The 18,856-nt window shown below is 37.7% G+C and overlaps 2 protein-coding genes and 1 long non-coding RNA gene across 3 annotated transcripts; all 3 read left to right on the top strand.

The window, feature by feature from the left end:
* Nucleotides 1-115: 115 nt before the first annotated feature.
* Nucleotides 116-14,443, top strand: LOC111444964 (phosphoinositide phosphatase SAC1). Its single transcript, XM_023083121.1, has 16 exons — nt 116-389; nt 735-939; nt 1,020-1,185; nt 1,404-1,626; nt 2,681-2,757; nt 6,619-6,806; nt 8,519-8,616; nt 9,741-9,874; nt 9,980-10,114; nt 10,292-10,676; nt 10,771-10,892; nt 11,055-11,165; nt 11,735-11,947; nt 12,189-12,380; nt 13,158-13,269; nt 13,983-14,443. Exons 1-16 carry the CDS (start codon nt 264-266, stop codon nt 14,229-14,231), a joined length of 2,736 nt encoding a protein of 911 aa, XP_022938889.1. The 5' UTR covers nt 116-263; the 3' UTR covers nt 14,232-14,443.
* LOC111444966 lies at nt 6,827-8,428 on the top strand. The gene is made up of 2 exons (XR_002710772.1): nt 6,827-7,081; nt 7,182-8,428. It is a non-coding gene; the product is annotated as an uncharacterized LOC111444966 (long non-coding RNA).
* A 306-nt stretch (nt 14,444-14,749) lies between the features above and the next one.
* LOC111444965 lies at nt 14,750-16,792 on the top strand. The gene is made up of 2 exons (XM_023083122.1): nt 14,750-16,252; nt 16,334-16,792. Exons 1-2 carry the CDS (start codon nt 15,155-15,157, stop codon nt 16,607-16,609), a joined length of 1,374 nt encoding a protein of 457 aa, XP_022938890.1. The 5' UTR covers nt 14,750-15,154; the 3' UTR covers nt 16,610-16,792.
* Nucleotides 16,793-18,856: the final 2,064 nt, after the last annotated feature.

Raw genomic sequence — 18,856 nt, 5'->3', positions numbered from 1 at the left:
TCTAATTCTTTATAAATATTATCATGTAATTCTTTATAATTACATGGAAAAAATAAATATTTGTATAAACCTAGAAATATATATAATATATATATTTTTTTTCCTTCACGAAAATTACAAAAGAAAGTAGAAAACATGAAAAAATCTCAATACTCTTGCACTGCCCGGAGGCAACATTCGTGGTCTGTGAATCCTCGAGGAAGAAGAGCAACGGTGATGAGGATCAATTTCTGAACCCATCCTCCTCGCCATCCTCAAGAAATATGGGTAAGTCTGAAGGTCCCAATCCGCCTCCTTCACCCTATGCCAAAATTCACCCCTCCAATGACCCCGACGTTGATCACAATTCATATTCCCTCGAGAAATTCAGACTTTACGAAACCAGAGCGGTAACCTCTTCACTTTCATTCTGCCTTTTTCTTTACTATTTTCTGTCATTAGAAAGCACAGATGTGATTCGTTTACGGGTCTTTTTGTCACAACTATGTACCTCTTTCTCCAATTCCCTGGCCGCCCTGAGAAAACTAGTTCAAAATAAAATTGGTTTCCTGGGAAGTGTGTCAAAAAGATTAATCTTCGAATTTTAAGGTTGTTTTTCTGCATTTATCATAACCCCCGACCTTTAAATAATTCTATTGAGCGAGTTAAAACAATAATTCTATTGAGCAAGAGAAGCCGAATGTTCAGCGGATTTAATTTAATTTTATTTTATTGCATTGATTTCTCCTAAGCAGAGATATTATCTGATTGGGAGCGATCGCTACAAGAGATTCTTCCGAGTGTTGAAGATAGATCGGTCGGAACCATCAGAACTCAACATCAGTGAAGACCCGGTGGTATATTCGCTGCAAGAAATCAGGAACCTCCGTCAGCGAATTGCTGAAGGGAATCGTGCTACGGGGGGTTTAAACCCGGTTACAAAGGCTTTTGGTATTGCAGGTTGATCTTGGTTCTGCTTTTATGTGCCTATTCTTCCTTGAATCTTTTCGCGTTTTCTGTGACATGTTTTATGCTTGTAGGTTGCATTAAATGTTTGGAGTCGTATTACTTGATTTTGGTTACCAAGCGTCGGCAAATTGGATGTATATGCGGTCATGCAATATATGGCATAGATGAAACCCAATTGATTACAATTCCACACGTCTCAGTTCAGACAGATGTAGCACACTCTAAAACTGAGCTGAGGTAAGTCTAAGCTGCTCTTATGGTACTTGTCTCATACTGTCTCATGCTTAGCATGTAACCTTTTCTTTATCTTCCAGAATGTGAAACTGTTGAAAGAGGTTGCATGTCAAAAGCTTCTTTTCCATTTTTGTACAACTGTTCTTTACCAGCTTATTGGTTTAACATTTGGAACCATATACGACACAAATTAATAGCATTTGTTGCTATGTTTGTTGCAGGTATAAAAAACTCTTATCCAGTGTCGATTTGACCAAAGATTTTTTCTATAGCTATACGTATCCAATTATGCAAAGTTTGCAAAAGAATGCCATGTCAACTGCTGCAGAAGGAATGCCATACGACAACATTTTTGTCTGGAATGCTTATTTGACTCGAGCAATTCGATCACGATGCAATAATACTGCATGGACCATAGCATTAGTTCATGGACATTTCAAGCAGGTATGCAATATAAGTCCTTTCTCTTACCTCTTTTTCATGTTGTGCATTTTCATTATCTTTAATGTAGTTAGTTTGGAGACCTAACAATATATTGCCCCTCTCGCTCACATTTTTCTGCTATTTGTTGGGGTAGCATCAGTTTTCTATTTTGTTAATTTGATGAATGGTTTATTGTTTGCTTGTTGTTAACTTGAGATTATATTAGTTGCTAGTCTATCATATTAGCTACATATCAGTTGCTTGAATTTTCATTACTATCTTTTTATTAGTTGCTACATCAGATTGGTTGTCTCCACCATCAAAGTTATCAAGTTGTAGCATGTTTAGAAAGTTTTTTTAGAACTCAAGTATGCAACTGTACGACCTAATTAGAACATTGCATGTACAAGCGAGATCATTAGTACTAGATTTGATGAGATTTATGGAAGTTTAGCCTCAACTAGGTAGACTTCTGAATCATCTCGGCTTAAGGCTTCTACATGGTGTTCACTCTCCTAGAACTTTCCTAGTTTCCCTTTGCAGGATATATGTCTTAATTAAATGCTTTTATTGCTCCTCTGTAGCTTTATTATTTACTTATTTATACACTTTTTCTTTTCTTTTCACTCCATTGTGGAGTTTGCATCTTTTGTGCATTAGTTTCTTTTCATTACATCAATGGAAAGTTTCGTTTCTATTAAAAAGACTTGTAAAAAAATCCTGGCTTATGTTATTCCTTGCAAGGAGAGAATCAATTCTATTAATGAGCTTTGGCTTGGGTAGGAAGAAATCTTATGGTTTTGTAGGTTCATCTATTGTCATATGGTTTGGGTTTTTTTTTTTTCTTTTGTAAAGTTTAATGTCTTTTGGATGGGCTTTCATTGTATTGTATTGTAATTCTGGTTGCGCTATGTGTGTGCGCATTTCGTTTCTTTTGCAAAGTTTAATGTCTTTTGGATGGGCTTTCATTGTATTGTATTGTAATTGTGGTTGCGCTATGTTCTTGCATCTAGTACAGTTCGTTTGTTAGAATGCTCATATTTCCTAAAACAAATCCTAATATAAATATGTGCAGGTTAGGCTATCAATATTTGGAAGAGACTTCACTGTCACTTTGATTTCCAGGCGTTCTCGACATTTTGCAGGAACACGGTATAGTTTTGCTTGAACTTCTCATTTATATATATATATATATATATATATATATATATATATATATACACACACACACACATACATATACATTCCCAACAAAGAGATAACAATTGAAAACAACAACCGGCCAAAGTATGGCCCCAGCCAACAACCTAAAGGACTAAGGTACAGGAGTCCCTTATTCACAAAAGATAATGGGAGGGTTAAACAAAAGCACTCCAATCTAAATCGAGGGTATAGCTGGTGTAGTTACAAAATAACTTGAGAAAGACACTAATTTTTTTTTTTTTTTTTTCTTTTGGGAATAAGATGTTTCTCATTGATAGATGGAAAGATACAAAACGTTTGAGAAAAAAAACCTCCTAAAAGAGGTAAAAAAACAAAAAACCAACCAAATAAAATGGGCTAAATAAATATTATCATTAAAGGATATTATTTAAGGGAGATCTTCCATTTGAAAAGGTTGCTAGCAACTGATTTCAAAATCAAGAACTCGGGAAGTTTGAGATACTTTCTAGGAATAGAAGTGGCAAGATACAAGGACATTTTTAGTGGTTAAAGTATTGATTCTATTGGCTAAAAAAGTTTTACCCTGGGTTCTTGTGTTGAGTGGTAAGCGGAAACTTTTTTGCGAGTTTCATTTGCTTATTGAACATAGTCCAGCAAGAAACATTGTAATACGGGTTATTTAGAGGGTTACCATGGGTAGGTCTTGATCAAGAACTTGCTACTAGGAGATATTTGTTTGGTTATGAGGATATTTCTCCTTTGGATCCTACTAACATTATCCAAGGTGAATTGTCACTAAGTGATTTCACTAACCAGGTTATGAATGATGAGGGTGTCCTTGTCCCAAATGATGAGAGAAAAGGACGATATTTTCTTTAAGTCTGCAATTTATGATATTGTCTATTAAAGTGTTTAAAGAATCATCAAAGGAAGTTGAGGCGATGCTGCGACCCAGCAAGAGACGGAGGAACCTGATTTGTTGGCAGAGGAAAATAGAACTGTTCCAAAGGAATCATTGTTTGGAGGTTGAAACTGATCTCTCAGTGTGATTGTTGACACTGGAACTTCTATAATAGAGAAGGAATTTGTTATTGAATCAAAATTTGATATGAATAATGCAAATATTTTGTACAATGAAGCACTTTTAAGGGAATCATAGAGGTTAAATGAATTGCCTTCATCCCATGGATTCGTTAGTTGTAATTCAAAGTCTTTTCTTTTGCCCTTCCCTTCTTAAATATAGTATCAAAGAAGGAAAATATCGTCTTGTGAACCCTGTACAAAATTTTACATCCGGAAAAAAGACTGTTCCTTTGGATTCTCAAGATCCAAATGCGTCCCTACTCATTGGCGATATCAATGAGGAAGCTTGTGCAAATTTACTGGTTCATACAGTCAACTCAAAGAATGAAGATCTTCCAAAGGATTCATCACAGACCCTAATTGGGAATTGCTGTAATATTGGGCCCAGTGGTACACGATAAGTGTTTGATATATTTGAAAACAAACTCACCACACAACATGACTCTTCTCCCTCTATTGAGGTCTCAAATTGTGAGTCTGATGTTAGTGTAAGTAGTGTGGAACTTGACTTTCAGCATCATAGCTGCCTTTGTGAAGAAGATATAGTTGAAGATTCTGTTTTAGATGACTTAAAAACTCTTTCCAGACACACTTATCAAGTATGACTGCTCTATTTCTACAATTTCAGATAAAATTCAACCATCAAGTAGAGGCATTCTGGTACTGTAAAAGTTTTCCTCTCTAATCAAGGCAGGTAGTCTGCAGTTTAAAGAGATTCCCATTTTTTTCCCCGAGGTGTAAACAAAAAACCTTAATTATTTTTGTTGATTTTTTATATTCCAATGTTGAAAATCTCCTGGAATACAAGATTGGAGTGATCCAAAAGAACAAGTTATGTAGATTGAGTTCTATTTTGTTAGGGTCGATTTTGGAGATTTGCTTTAGCTTCTTCTGTCAGTGCCTCCATCTTTTTGGCGTTGGTGGTGTAGTTGATTGGTATGGTGTCTTCATTTCATTTGTTTGAGAATTTGAGTGGAGTTAGAAGCTTTATTGTGACGATTTTTTCTCTTGTTTATGTTTATTTTGAGGAAGAGGAATCCATCTTATGTGCTTTTCAGTTGTTTGGGGAGATCCAAATGGTTCTAGCTTGGTTTTGTCCTGCTTTTGGCTTGATTAAAGTCATCCTTTTGGTTTAGCCTTTGATCTGAAGTTTGTGAAGGCTTTTTCTCAGAATGGATAAGCATGGTGGTGGTTTTGATTTCTTTTTCTCTGCGAAGGCCTGGATTGTTGGGATTCGATTGTAGTTCTTCCCTTGTTGATGATTTATGCTGGACACACAATTTTTGAATCCGAAGTCTTTGATTCCTAACCTCAAATTGACTGTTTAGATTAGGATTGTGTCTCTTGAAAAGTTTGGTTTCATCCAGCTTGACTCAAGGCTTCATCATGGTGCTCTCTTCCCAAATCTTTTGCTGGTTTCTCTTTATATGATATATGTCTTATCTGAAATGCCTTAATTTTTCCGTTGTAATCCTCTTACATCTTTTATTACTTTCTTTTGTCCTTTCCTTATTCACTTCTTTGTAGAGTTTGAATCGTTTGAGCGTTAGTCTTTTTTTGAATTTATCAGCGAAAGATGTCGTTTCTTGTTAAAAAAGATTCAAGGATAGTGTTGTCATTATCAATGAAAATACATTTTAGCCTTGCTAAACGAGATGAGAAATCCTGGGTTCAGGTGTGGAACACTTATGAATCTAAATTTAGTCCAGAACATACACTCTTAATTTGAAAGAAAGGGTTCAGAAACATAATATTTTGACTCAGAGGGAGAAATGCCAAAGTGAAGAGGCTACTCTACTTGACAAGGGCATGTATCAAAGACTTATGAAAAAGTTAATCTACATATCACATGCCAGACCAAAGATGCATACATAGTTAGCATTGTAGCCAGTATTCAAACAGTCCAAATGAGCATCATTCTGGGGTTGAAAATAGGATTTTAAGATACTTAAGAAACACTCCAAGTCATGGGTTATTGTTAAAAAGATCATCAATCAGACTGGTAAAACTCTGTACAATACTAGTTGGGCTAGATAATTAGTTGACTCTAGTTCTACATTTGGATATTGCTTCTACGTTTGGAGAGACTTTTAGTTAGTTGTAGAAGCTTATTATTGACTACCAGCTTTAGAAATTTGGAAAGGAATGTGGATTCTGAAGCTTTTTTAGTTAAATGCTTGTAAGACCATCCTCTCTGATATTTGGTTGGAAAGAAATCAAAAGTTATTCGAAGATAAATTCCTTTGTGGATTGGATCATTTTAGCTTCTCTCTGGTGCTCTCTTTTAAAGGCTTATGCAGATTATTCTTTTGAGGACATTAGTAACAATTGGGCGGTTCTGTTAGTGTGCTGTTTTCTTTGCTATTTGTTACATTTTCTTTGTGCCTTATTTTTGTTCTGCCTTTTGTATGCCTAATTTGCATAGGTTGCTATTTCTTTCTTTTTTTGTTTTTATTTTTCCTTATTTATGAAAGAATTTGTTTCCCTTTTAAAAAAGAAACAATATGCCAATATTTATTATCTTTCTGAAAAAAATACTAATTTTCGTTGATTAATGAAAGGAAGCAAAAATGCTCAAGAACACGAACTCTTGGAAGAGTGAAAAGAACACAGACAAGAGTGAAATAAAAAATGTGACAAACAAATTTGGAAGAATGAATAAAAGCAACATTTAGGATAATCTTCTTTTGGTTGGCCTTTTCTTATTATGATTGGCAGTATTAGAAATAATTCTGTATCGTTCGTGATCATTTTCACAAATTACAGTTACTTAAAAAGAGGAGTGAATGATCGAGGACGGGTTGCAAATGATGTTGAAACAGAGCAGATTGTCCTTGATGAAGAAGCTGGTTCATGCCGAGGAAAAATGAGTTCTGTTGTGCAGATGCGTGGTTCTATTCCTCTTTTTTGGTCTCAAGAAGCCTCTAAATTTAGCCCCAAGCCAGATATTATCTGTAAGAATATCATTATCATTATCATGATTTTACTCATATATTTGGTTAAATTCCTGAACTGGAATTGCAGTTGTTTTGTTCTTTCTTAAAGAAACAAATTTCATCTGCAAGTGTGGTCTTGTTATGTACTCAAACACAAGAACACAACACAAAATAAAAAGATAACTATGTTGCAATATCAATAGAGAAACTGCAGTATCAATAGCCTTTTGAGAGAGCTATCTCTCTCTCAAGTCTCACAATGGACACTCCAACCAAAATGATCTCCTTCTAAGGTGCTCACCTCCTCTTATTTATAACCAAGACACCACTAGTTAATTATCCACATGTCCATACTACTATCATACTAATCTTACCAATATATCCTTTTTCCAGTATTCTCACATTACCCTGCCGTTCAAACACTATCGGATAACACTTGCTTGAAATCAGTGCATGTACAAGACAATCCCAAAATTGGGTAACATTTTTTTTATTGCATACACATACCCCAACCCCATTCTTATGGATAGAATCACACCAAGACGGGTTGGGTTCAGGGTTTAACATATGGAACAACCTGGCCCAAAATTGTTCAGGGTTTAACATATAGAACAACCTGGCCTAAAATCCACTTGCATACTTCTCATTCAAAACTACGCCTCTTCATGCAAATCCAGCCCATAAACCAAACTAAGGTTGATGCTGCAACCTTTTCCAATTGCTGACCCCACCACCTAACTCTTTTGTGTTAATTTCCCAAGGTTGTAAATGAGGTATTATTCAAATGAAGATTGGTTCAAGATTCAGTCTTACATTATTAGGATGATTTAATATTCTGAGTTTTCTTGACAACCAAATATAGTAGGATTAAGCCATTTTCGTGATGTGCAAAAGTTGGCCTGGATATTCATGGGTACCAAAAAAGAAGTTCCACACTATACTATACATTCCTAGGCTTCCAAAACATGCACTATCAGTATAATTTTCCTGAATACAGGCTCTTAAACCTAGATTTCCATAACTAGAACCTCTACATAGTTTTCCTAAACCATAGCTCAAGATTGCTGAATCAGCACCCTAAATGTAGGTTTCCTAAACCAAGGCATCTTCAACCCAGCGCTTAAAAGGCTTAGACATGAACCCAAGTTTAAGATGTCAAACCTGCGCCCCTACCCAGGTTTGGAGGCCTGTCTCCCAGGGCCCATCAAATTTATAGTCAGGCCAGCATTCTCCATTTCAAACTTATATTTATATTTAGACGCCATGATTTCTTGCCCAGTGGTGATTTGACTGTACTAGAATGCATTGGCAACGTGATATATTGCCCTTCTCTAGTGAGGGAAAAAAGGGTACGGGATGCAGTATGAGGCATTCTGAAAATGGAAATTGTAGGGAGATTGAGTAAATGATTGTTTGGATTAGGGATTGTAATCTTTTGACAGGAAACAATAATTGTACTGATGAAAACAGGAAAAATAAAAATAAAAATGCTGAAACCTTGTGATTTTTCCTTGTGTTTATCCTTTTTTTTTTTCTTTTTTTCTTTTTTTTTTATGAACTAGAAAAAATTTTCAAATTATCGATTAAAAGGAAATGTTCAGGCAACAAACTCCCAAGGAAGAGATGGGAAGGGGAAGAGGTGGAAAAAGAACAATAAGAACAATCTCAACAAGAAGCATTACAACCACAAAAGGATATTTTTCTTATGTTTATTGCTTTTGACTTTTCAGTACAGCGATATGATCCTACATATCAAGCTACAAAATTGCATTTCGAAGACCTTGCAATGAGATATGGGAATCCAATTATTGTTCTCAATTTAATTAAGGTACGTACTAAGATTTTAAATTTTGATCAGAAAGGCACAAATCATGATATATCTTGTTATTAGAGGGGGCAAGTGGCCTGGACAAATTCAGGATTTAATGGTATGAGAAGTTAAATGACCACAAAATCAGTGTGAGAAAAAGAATATATATAATGGGGCTAACCCATGTTGGATCTGGCTTCCTTTTTTGTTAGCCCATGTTCTTTCATTCATGTTGTAAAATTTGAGTATGAGTTGTTCTATGTGCACGTGCATGCATGCATTGGGAGGAATGATAGTTTTTTTTTTTTTTTTTTTTAACATGAATAACTTTTCATTGATAGATAAAAATACAAAATGTTCGATGAAACTATGTTCAGAAGGAGAAAAAGAAAAAAACTAAAAGCCAGCCAGGAGAAATGGGCCAAAATAATAGCCCCAAAAGAACCTATACCTACAGAGAAACAAGAACCTTTTAGTTTCTTGTTAAGCTTTAATATTTATCGTGGGCTTATTGGGAACATCCGGCCTATTTCTCTAGTATAAAAATGTGAGTTCCCCCTTCTTTAGAACATTAGGAAATAATAGTGAAGTTTTTCATTTGGTTTACTGCAAAATGTGGTATCAGCATCCGAATTCTCTGGGACCTGGAAAAAGGTTATGCCTAATCCAGCGGGGGCGTTTATAAAAACACCCAAAACACCACCTAAATCTTCTCCCCAAAACTACAATGTACGCTTGTTCTTGGTTGTACGATCCTTGAACAACTTACAAGACAGTGTAGGAGGAATGCAATAAATCCTTGGAGTAATGTCTAGACAGTTGGAACAAATCACAACAAACAAAAATCTAGAAGGTCGTGGAGCAAGATCGTGAACTTTTTTATTAGTGCTGGAAAGTGGAAATCTAAGGTGGGGAACATGACGTTTTAGATTTAACTATGACCTTCAATGTGTCTAGTCTGATATATTTTATTTTAACATTGTATTCAGGTCTGTCTGTTCTTTTCACTTCTTTTTGGTGGGAGTGAGACTTAATTTGGTGTCGGGAAGGTTTTAGAGGATAGTTATAATTGTCATCTTCTTGGATTTGCGTTTGTTTCTGGTTTATTTGTTCCCCCTGATACTTGCTAAATGCAAATGCAGACTGTTGAGAAAAGGCCTAGAGAAATGATGCTGAGGCGTGAATTTGCAAGTGCAGTTGGCTATTTGAATCAAATTCTTCCGGAAGAAAATCATCTTCAATTTATCCACTGGGACTTCCATAAATTTGCTAAGAGGTGGTTTGTTTGTTCTAAATATAAAGAACTTTATAATACAGTTTGATTTATCTGTATGCATTTTTTCGTTTTGATTTAATGCTTTGATTTCTTTCCTGATCATAGCAAGGCTGCAAATGTGTTGGCTGTCTTGGGTGCTGTGGCAAGTGAAGCACTTGACTTGACTGGTTTCTACTACAGTGGTAAGCCCAGTGTTGTGAAGAAAAAATCAAATCAAGTTAGTGGAACAAACACTTCAAGGTATGCTGTACGAACTTTTGTTCATCTGCAGTTTCCTCCCTTTGAAAAGGAAAGTAAACTTTTCATCCCATGGGAGAGGGTTTTTCATCTTTTGTTTTTTTTTTTTTTTGGTCATTTGAAGTTCGTTTGTGCTCAAGAATCTTAGATAGGTATGTGTGTATACATGTTCTTTAACAGGGATGGTGCCCTTGGAGATTTGAGGGCTAGTTCAGGGGATCTTGCTAAAATTGGGAGCAATACTGAAACGATAAGCACTGTTATTAGTCGAGAGAGAGAGGCTGCATCTAATCAGTATGATAAAATAAACAGCCATAGTAGTGAAGCATCACGCTTTCAGAGTGGAGTTCTACGTACAAACTGCATTGATTGTTTAGATCGAACAAATGTTGCACAATATGCTTATGGTCTTGCAGCTTTAGGCCGCCAACTCCATGCAATGGGTTTGACAAATATGCCTAAAGTGGATCCTGATAGTAGCATTGCTGCAGCTCTTATGGATATGTATCAGAGCATGGGGGATGCACTTGCTCAACAATATGGTGGCTCCGCTGCTCACAACACTGTACTTATACGTGCATAGATCTAAGTTCATATAAATATATTGATATTTGACACAACTCTAGATCCTTGTTAACAAATTCTTGTCCACAAATTAGGTGTTTCCAGAAAGGCAGGGAAAATGGAAAGCTACCACCCAATCTAGAGAGTTTATCAAATCTATCAAACGCTATTATCGCAATACTTGCACTGATGGTGAAAAACAAGATGCGATAAATTTGTATGTTCATGGGGTCTTATCTATGAATACACTTCACTTTCAGACAGGACATACTTTCTGAATTTTTCATACTCTTTTCTCAAGTTTATTCTTTCACAATGTAGAGAATAAAGTTTTGTTTTCACTTTTCTTTTTCTTAACTTCTTACACATGTATTGCCAGATTTTTAGGTTACTTTCAACCACAAGAAGGCAAACCTGCTTTGTGGGAACTGGATTCTGATTATTACCTTCATGTATCAGGGCTTGGAGATGATCTTTTTCCCGATAAGAGGTATAGTGTTAGCAGTCTTGACTATACATCCTAGGCATAATGTTATGCAGCTTTCAATTGTATTGGCACCTTGTGGTCCTTGTCTTCACTTATTCATGCAGTTCCACGGAATCATTGATATGTGTACAACATGCTATGCACATAGCATTTTTGCGTTTCAGTCTAGATAAGATGTATCGGCTATTAGGTTTATAGCATTCTGTTATTAGTTAGTGTTACAGATCTTATATTCTGACTGTTATTTTGGTATAAAGGGATTGACCTTGGATCGAAACAGCTTTTGAGTTACCATATAATGAGCTGCAAGAAATTTGATTGGTACAATTTCTCTCCATGAAATTCGTATAGAAGTTACATCAATCATGACTATGCCAAAAGTGGGCTTGGGCATTTCCGTAGAATACATTTTTTGTGTTTGTTTCTGCTTTTCGTGTTACAGTTACAGCTGACATATTATTGAATAATTGCAAGGAATTCATTCATATTTTCCATCCACCAAGTTTTGTAAACTTAATAGCTTATAATTGTTGCCAGTCTTATGTAGTTCCTTCCTAATTCTTACTTTGCAGTTTGGAAGCTGCCTCCAATTCTATTGTCGGAACAGCAATAACGCTTGAACCTATACCAGCATGCAGAGAAGATTTTTCTAGGATGAAGTTGACATCATTTAATAAATTGATTGAACGTACCTGTGGTTCAATAAAGAATGTAAGGATTTGGTGTGAGCCTGATCAGAAACCTGGAGGTAGTACAGGAAATTCCAGCATGGCACCCGATGCAGCGTAATTTTCTCATTAATCTTGAATGGTCTCTTTAATCTCTCTTGTTCATTGAGGTGCTAGATAAGGAGAAGTGGCACATTTAAAGAACTTTAATATATTGTACCTTTGTGTTGGTATCATTTATCAATTCAGATCTTTGTCTATTAAATTATGAGATAGCATTGCATACGGGCTAGTTAAACTTAGTAAATTCTTGGAACAGTTATCAAAGCGGCAGTGAATTAAACTGACTTTTATGCAGTGAAATTCAACTCAGAAGCCCAAATTGGCTGTTTGGTCAGAGGAGGTATGAAGAAAGTAGCCCTGGTTCCAAAGGTGTTTCACATGAAGCTGCAGTCTGTACAACTGAGGATAACATAAAAATTGACGGGTTCTGTGATTTAAACAAGCTTTCTTCTAGTGACAATTTCAATGATGAGGAAATCTTCCAAAGGTAAATCTTCTATGACTACTAATATTTTACTCTATAATATTTTTTTCCTACTCCTGTCAAACATATCTCTGTTAATTTGTGTGCTTCAGTGCAAACAAATTATAGGCCTCTCTCCTCATATATTGAACTATCTGTGATATCTTGAGATCGGATGAAAATCTAGTTTTGATTAAATCATCGAAATCTAATGAAATTTAGGGAAAATGTGCCTAATTATTTTGCTTTAGGTTCCAAATGCCCGAGCCTCTGGTCCCTTAAGGAAGTATAGAGGTTCACCAATAGGCCAGAGGACTTCCTATATTGGTACCTGTCACTTAAAAAAATTATAATTATAGAAATCTTTCGCCTGGTGCACCAAAGAGTAATTTTGCTTTTAAAGGTATGTTCAGAAAGTGGCTATATGCAGTATCTTACCGGAGGCTGCCATGGCATGTGGATCAATTACCGCCAGCATCGCTTTCCACTTGTTTACTTCCAATTCCTACGGCACCCAATGAAGTTGATAGGTGTAGTTCATGGATCTGGAAAATAGTTTTATTTCTTTATCATATAAAAAGAGAAATAAAACAATTTAATTTCTGTTTGTTAACCATCCAATGTATTCTCGTCACCTATTATTTAAGGTTGAACTTCTGTGCATAGTACAATAATTCTCTCTCTAATCAATGGCAGGTACAATCTTCAAGTCAGAAATCTTCTCTATCCCTATGTGGTTAAATATTTATTTAAAAGTGCTTTCAGGTTATAATTATATTGTTATTACTTGGTGATGTCAAGGTACCTTGCAATGACATCAATTGAAGAAGCCAATGGTTGGTATGGGGGTACTCTACTTGGTGATCAAGATGAAAGCAGTGAAATATATACACACTATTCTGAGTTATGTGAGGTAATCGGATTCCGTACTCAGGCTTGTTGCATTTATATTCAAATGAGCAGTTATAGTTTGACATGTATTCATTTGGCTACCATGATATGCCGTTTGAAATTTGTTCTTAATCTTCTTTTTTTTTTTTTTCTTTCATTATTTTTTTCTCATTTTATAGTTGCATAATCGTGAGAGATGCTATTTATTGAAGTATGACAAATATATTTAACAAAAAAAGGCAGAAGTTGTCCTCTTTTTGACAATTGTCTTCCTAGCAAACTTGCTAATGAAACTCTCTGAGCGCAATGATTTCCCTCTCCAAGTGATTTATTTGCTAAGAAACACTTTGATAATATATCAAGTATGCTCTGACTGTTTGAGTTTGTAAGGTATTCCATACTGTTCTATTGCAAAATAAACCAACCAACACAAATCAGAGGTAGAACCCTCTGCTTTTTCAGATACAATAACTCTTCATCAAATAGAACTTATTTTGGATTTTATCTTGGTTAAATAATCTGGATTTAATTGGGTTAAATGGACGAGTTGATTGGAACCTCTTTTCTTTCTTCTTCTTTTTTTCTTTTTTTTTTTTTTTTTTTTTTTTTTTTTTTTTTTTTTTTTTAGTTGGGCTATTTGGATTGATCCTTGAAATCTAATTTGAGTAACTTAGATTTAATGTGGATAAATGGGGTGATTGCGAAATTGACATGCTTTGGAATTTTGATCTACAGGGCCCTGCCATGATGTCTTTCCAGAATGATCCTGAAAGGGAGAAGCACTATGCTGATCTTTTACGCATGGGTGCGATTGATGTTATGGATAATGCTTCTATAGATGAAGACATGGAGGCGGCTTTGAAGGAGTATGATGAAGTTGGTGTAGATCTTGGCATCATACCTTCATCGTGCAAGTACTTCGCCGAAGATCCTAGTTGGTTGACTAGATGGATCATTGGAGAAGAGAAACTTCAAAGGATATAAGTTGAGAATGAAAAAACCCATTTGCATTACCAATTATGAGTAGCTTGTCTGCATGTTCTTCAAACATTTTGCGAATAAACGAAGTAGGAGTTAAGGTGAAAACCGAGATACAATGTAAAAATGTGGTTGTGTTTCTCAAATAGGATCAACTGGGTTGACATTTGCATATGTAATGACATGGCTTTTTAAATAATATTACACTGGAATGGCTATCAAATTCATGCGTTAAGTCCTTTCAAAATTTAAAGAAACCGTAAAAGCCTTCCAAATAGAAACATGCTTCGATTTTGAACTAAACAAAAAATCATGGTTCATAAATTGAGGTCTGGAGAATGAAATTCTCTTCCTAATATTTAAAATGGTGCATGTCCACGTCTAAGAAAGTATTCACCTTACCCATTAATACTGTCATTCCTTCATCTTCTCTAGTTTTGGTCTTCAGATTTGGGTCCTATGCACGCTGCCCACATCTCTTCTTCTCCCTTCTTCCATTACTTCTTAAAATATGTTGTATGGCAAGTACTTCGCCGTTGTGCCTCGGACGAGAGTTAGGTTAGTTAGTCTGTCTAGGCACGCCGGAAATGCTTCTGCCTTAGCCACGGCTGTCAGTTCTTTGGCCCATTTTCCATTCTGAGGAGAGAATCGATAAGCCAGAGTTTGTAAGGAGGGAGAAGATGGCTTTCTTTCCCCTTCCATTTTATGGAAAGGTAAGAGACAAATAAAATTAGTGGGACACGTGACAGGCAGCAGAAACCAAAGCAACCAAGTTTTGTTCTTACTTCAATTGCACACGTTGAGATACATTGTCGAAACATCTGTCCTTCTATATGTACTACGTGTCACTTCTGGCTGTGCACTATCTTCCTGGTTGCTTAATAAATAAATGTCTGCTACTTCTTTTCGACACCTTCAACTAAATCATCATGCCCAACCTATTCGCTTTGTGTCTCGTCATTACTTCTTTAACTGCGGCGGGACTCTGGTCTCCTTCCCCGGCGTCCCGGCAAGATCACGAGCAGGATGTTATTGTTAAAGAAGGTCACCGAGTGGTTGTGGTCGAGTATGGCGACCAAGGTCAACACAATACTAAGGTTTCCATCTCTTCCGAACCCACCAAAGATGCCTCCCCTAGCAACCCACTACATGATAGTTTAAATATTGGGATCCCCAACGAAGACTCCGAAAGGCACCGCACCAGAGATCTTATTTGCGATGCCTTGGGCAAATGTAAGCATAAGATAGCCAGTGCTGTGGGGAAGGCTAAAGTAATGGTTTCGGAGACGGCGCAGGAGGCCCACGACGTTGGAGAGGCTGTTGCTGGTGCTTTCGATGAAGCCAAAGAGACAGTTTCAGACAAATCTCACCACGTGGGAACGTCGTTCTCAGAGAAAGGGCATCGATTGAGGGAGTCGGTTGAGAAAGCCAGAGAGGATGCCGACGAGTTCCTGGAGAAAACGAAAGAGACGGTTTTGGAGAAAGCACGTGACTTGAAAGAGGGTGCAAAGGATGTATTGAAGGAAGGCAAAGCACGTGACTTGAAAGAGGGTGCAATGGAGAAAGGGAGAGAAGCAAGACAAACTGCGGAGAAGATTAAAACTGGTGGAAACAAGGTCAAGGAGAATCTGATGGGTATTCCTGATGGAGGATTAAAGCTAGTAAATGATTCCTTTAGGTACTTGAGGTCGTTAGAGTCGTGGAAAGCGGCGATGGATGTGTTGAGTCTGTTGGGATTTGGTATGGCTTTGGGAATGGGCGTGTGGACTACCTTCATCTCTAGCTATGTGCTGGCGAGTGCGTTGCCAAGGCAGCAGTTGGCAGTGGTACAGAGCAAGATATATCCCCTGTATTTTAGGGCCATGGCTTCCAGCATTGGGATGGCCCTATTCGGGCATCTATTCAGCCGCACAAAATGGATGTTCCCAATTCCGAAAAATGCTGAAGTGGTCCAAGGATATGTACTTGTGGCTGCACTTTTGATGATTTTTGCCAATTCTCTCTACATGGAGCCCCAAGCCACCAAGGTATCTTCTGCCCGCTGCTCCACCTTGAGTTTTTTTAGTTTTGTACTAATTCCCTGTTATTGTGTATTTATTCCTGTGCAGGTAATGTTTGAGAGATTAAAAGTGGAGAAGGAAGAAGGAAAAGGAATTGAAGACATAGCCGCTGAACCTCGGGACGCCAATGATAATCCCCCAGCAGTCACAACCAGCACAGCCACACAAGTCGTAGAACGAGAGGCGGTGAAGTCCAGAATCGTGGGGTTGAATAAGAGGCTGAAGAAGCTGAATTCGTATTCATCCTTGTTAAACCTGCTCACTCTGATGGCTCTCACCTGGCATCTTGTGTACCTGAGCCAGCGTCTGTGCATCCCCTGCTAATATAACAATATTTTTCTTTTCCTGGTTTTGTTTTTGATGTGTGCATATTTTACCTGAAGTAGACCGTGTTTAGGCGGTTGGTACCAAAGTTGGTTAGTTTCAACTTATTGTCGGTGCTAAGTGGTTATATAATGTATTTTAGATTGTTTATTTCCTGTCTAATGAACTATTTTAGATTGTTTATTTCCTATTTAATGATTAGGTGCTAAGTTCCCTGTGTATCCTGTTTGATTGAGGAGCTCAACAACTAGAAGCCTGAAAGATCCCCACAATTAGGAGCGTAGGAGGGAGGGTGGGATCACATGGAACATACCCTTAAGGTCTACTAAACGATGGAAGAAAAATCTTCATGAGGTAGAGGACTTTTAAATAGAGGGTGAAACTGGTAAGTATATCACTAAAAGGTCAGAGAATTTGGGAATGGAGACATCTCGCTTTATAACCATTCCATTTACCTATTTTGGTTCGCAATTTTGGGCTTTGGTTGAGCTTGGGTCTAGGGTCTTGGGTCTGGGGTTTTTACGGGTTTGGGGGTTAGAGGGATAGGGTTAGGGGTAGGCGTTTGGGGTTTCGGGGTTTCGGGTTTCGGGTTTAGGGTTTAGGGTTTAGGGTTTCAAGTTTTGGGTTTAGGGTTTCAAGTTTCGGGTTGAGGGTTGAGGGTTGAGGGGTTTAGGGGATTATGGGATTAGGGTTTAGGGTTTAGGGTTTAGGGGTTTAGGATTTTTAGGGTTTAGGGGTTCGGGGGTTTAGGGTTCGGGGTTTCGGGGTGCGGGGATTTGGGGTTTAGGGGTTAGGGGTTAGGGGGTTAGAGGGATAGGGTTAGGGGTAGGCATTTGCGGTTTGGGGTTTCAGGGTTTGGGGTTTGGGGTTTTCGGGTTTTCGGGTTTAGGGTTTAGGGTTTCAAGTTTCAGGTTTAGGGTTTTCGGGTTTATGCTTTAGGGTTTCAAGTTTCGGGTTTTCAGGTTTTCGGGTTTAGGGTTGAGGGTTGAGGGTTGAGGGTTGAGGGTTGAGGGTTTAGAGTTTAGAGTTTAGGGGTTTAGGGGATTATGGGATTAGGGTTTAGGGTTTAGGGTTTCAAGTTTCAGGTTTAGGGTTTTCGGGTTTATGCTTTAGGGTTTCAAGTGTTGGGTTTAGGGATTCAAGTTTCGGGTTTTCGGGTTTTCGGGATTTAGGGTTGAGGGTTGAGGGTTTAGGGTTTAGGGGTTTAGGGGATTAGGGGATCATGGGATTAGGGTTTAGGGTTTAGGGTTTAGGGTTTAGGGGTTCAGGATTTAGGGGTTCGGGGGTTCGGGGTTTCGGGGTGCGGGGATTTGGGGTTTAGGGTTTTGGGTTTTAGGGTTTAGGGTTTCGGGTTTAGGGTTTAGGGTTTAGGGTTTAGGGTTTAGGGTTTAGGGTTTAGGGTTTTAGGGTTTAGGGTTTAGGGTTTAGGGTTTAGGGTTTAGGGTTTAGGGTTTTAGGGTTTTTGGGTTTATGGGTTTTTGGGTTTTTGGTTTTTTGGTTTTAGGGTTTAGGGTTTAGGGTTTAGGGTTTAGGGTTTAGGGTTTAGGGTTAAGGGTTTTAGGGTTTTTGGGTTTAAGGGTTAAGGGTTTAAGGGTTTTTGGGTTTAGGGGTTTAGGGGTTTAGGGTTTAGGGGTTTAGGGTTTAGGGGTTAGGGGTTTAGGGTTTAGGGGTTTAGGGGTTTAGGGTTTAGGGGTTTAGGGGTTTAGGGGTTTAGGGGTTTTAGGGTTTAGGGTTTAGGGTTTAGGGTTTAGGGTTTAGGGTTTAGGGTTTAGGGTTTAGGGTTTAGGGTTTAGGGTTTAGGGTTTAGGGTTTAGGGTTTAGGGTTTAGGGTTTAGGGTTTAGGGTTTAGGGTTTTAGGGTTTTAGGGTTTTAGGGTTTAGGGTTTAGGGTTTAGGGTTTTAGGGTTTAGGGTTTTAGGGTTTTAGGGTTTTAGGGTTTTAGGGTTTTAGGGTTTTAGGGTTTTAGGGTTTTAGGGTTTTAGGGTTTTAGGGTTTAGGGTTTTAGGGTTTAGGGGTTTTAGGGTTTAGGGTTAGGGGTTTAGGGGTTTAGGGTTTAGGGTTTAGGGTTTAGGGGTTTAGGGGTTTAGGGTTAGGGTTTAGGGGTTTAGGGGTTTAGGGTTTAGGGGTTTAGGGTTTAGGGGTTAGGGGTTTCGGGTTTAGGGTTTAGGGTTTAGGGTTTAGGGTTTAGGGTTTAGGGTTTAGGGTTTAGGGTTTAGGGTTTAGGGTTTAGGGTTTAGGGTTTAGGGTT

The sequence above is a fragment of the Cucurbita moschata genome, unplaced genomic scaffold (genome assembly GCF_002738365.1).
Source record: "Cucurbita moschata cultivar Rifu unplaced genomic scaffold, Cmos_1.0 Cmo_Scf00007, whole genome shotgun sequence".
NCBI classification, from domain to species: domain Eukaryota; kingdom Viridiplantae; phylum Streptophyta; class Magnoliopsida; order Cucurbitales; family Cucurbitaceae; genus Cucurbita; species Cucurbita moschata.
This window is presented reverse-complemented; position numbering and strand designations above follow the sequence as displayed.

Excerpts from the sequence above, each read along its gene's own strand:
- LOC111444965 (XM_023083122.1), top strand. The coding sequence starts at position 15,155 with ATGCCCAACCTATTCGCTTTGTGTCTCGTCATTACTTCTTTAACTGCG. Across the intron at positions 16,253-16,333 it reads TGGAGCCCCAAGCCACCAAG|GTAATGTTTGAGAGATTAAA; the intron begins GTATCTTCTGCC and ends ATTCCTGTGCAG.
- LOC111444964 (XM_023083121.1), top strand. The coding sequence starts at position 264 with ATGGGTAAGTCTGAAGGTCCCAATCCGCCTCCTTCACCCTATGCCAAA. Across the intron at positions 11,948-12,188 it reads AGCATGGCACCCGATGCAGC|TGAAATTCAACTCAGAAGCC; the intron begins GTAATTTTCTCA and ends ACTTTTATGCAG. Across the intron at positions 12,381-13,157 it reads GATGAGGAAATCTTCCAAAG|GTACCTTGCAATGACATCAA; the intron begins GTAAATCTTCTA and ends GGTGATGTCAAG.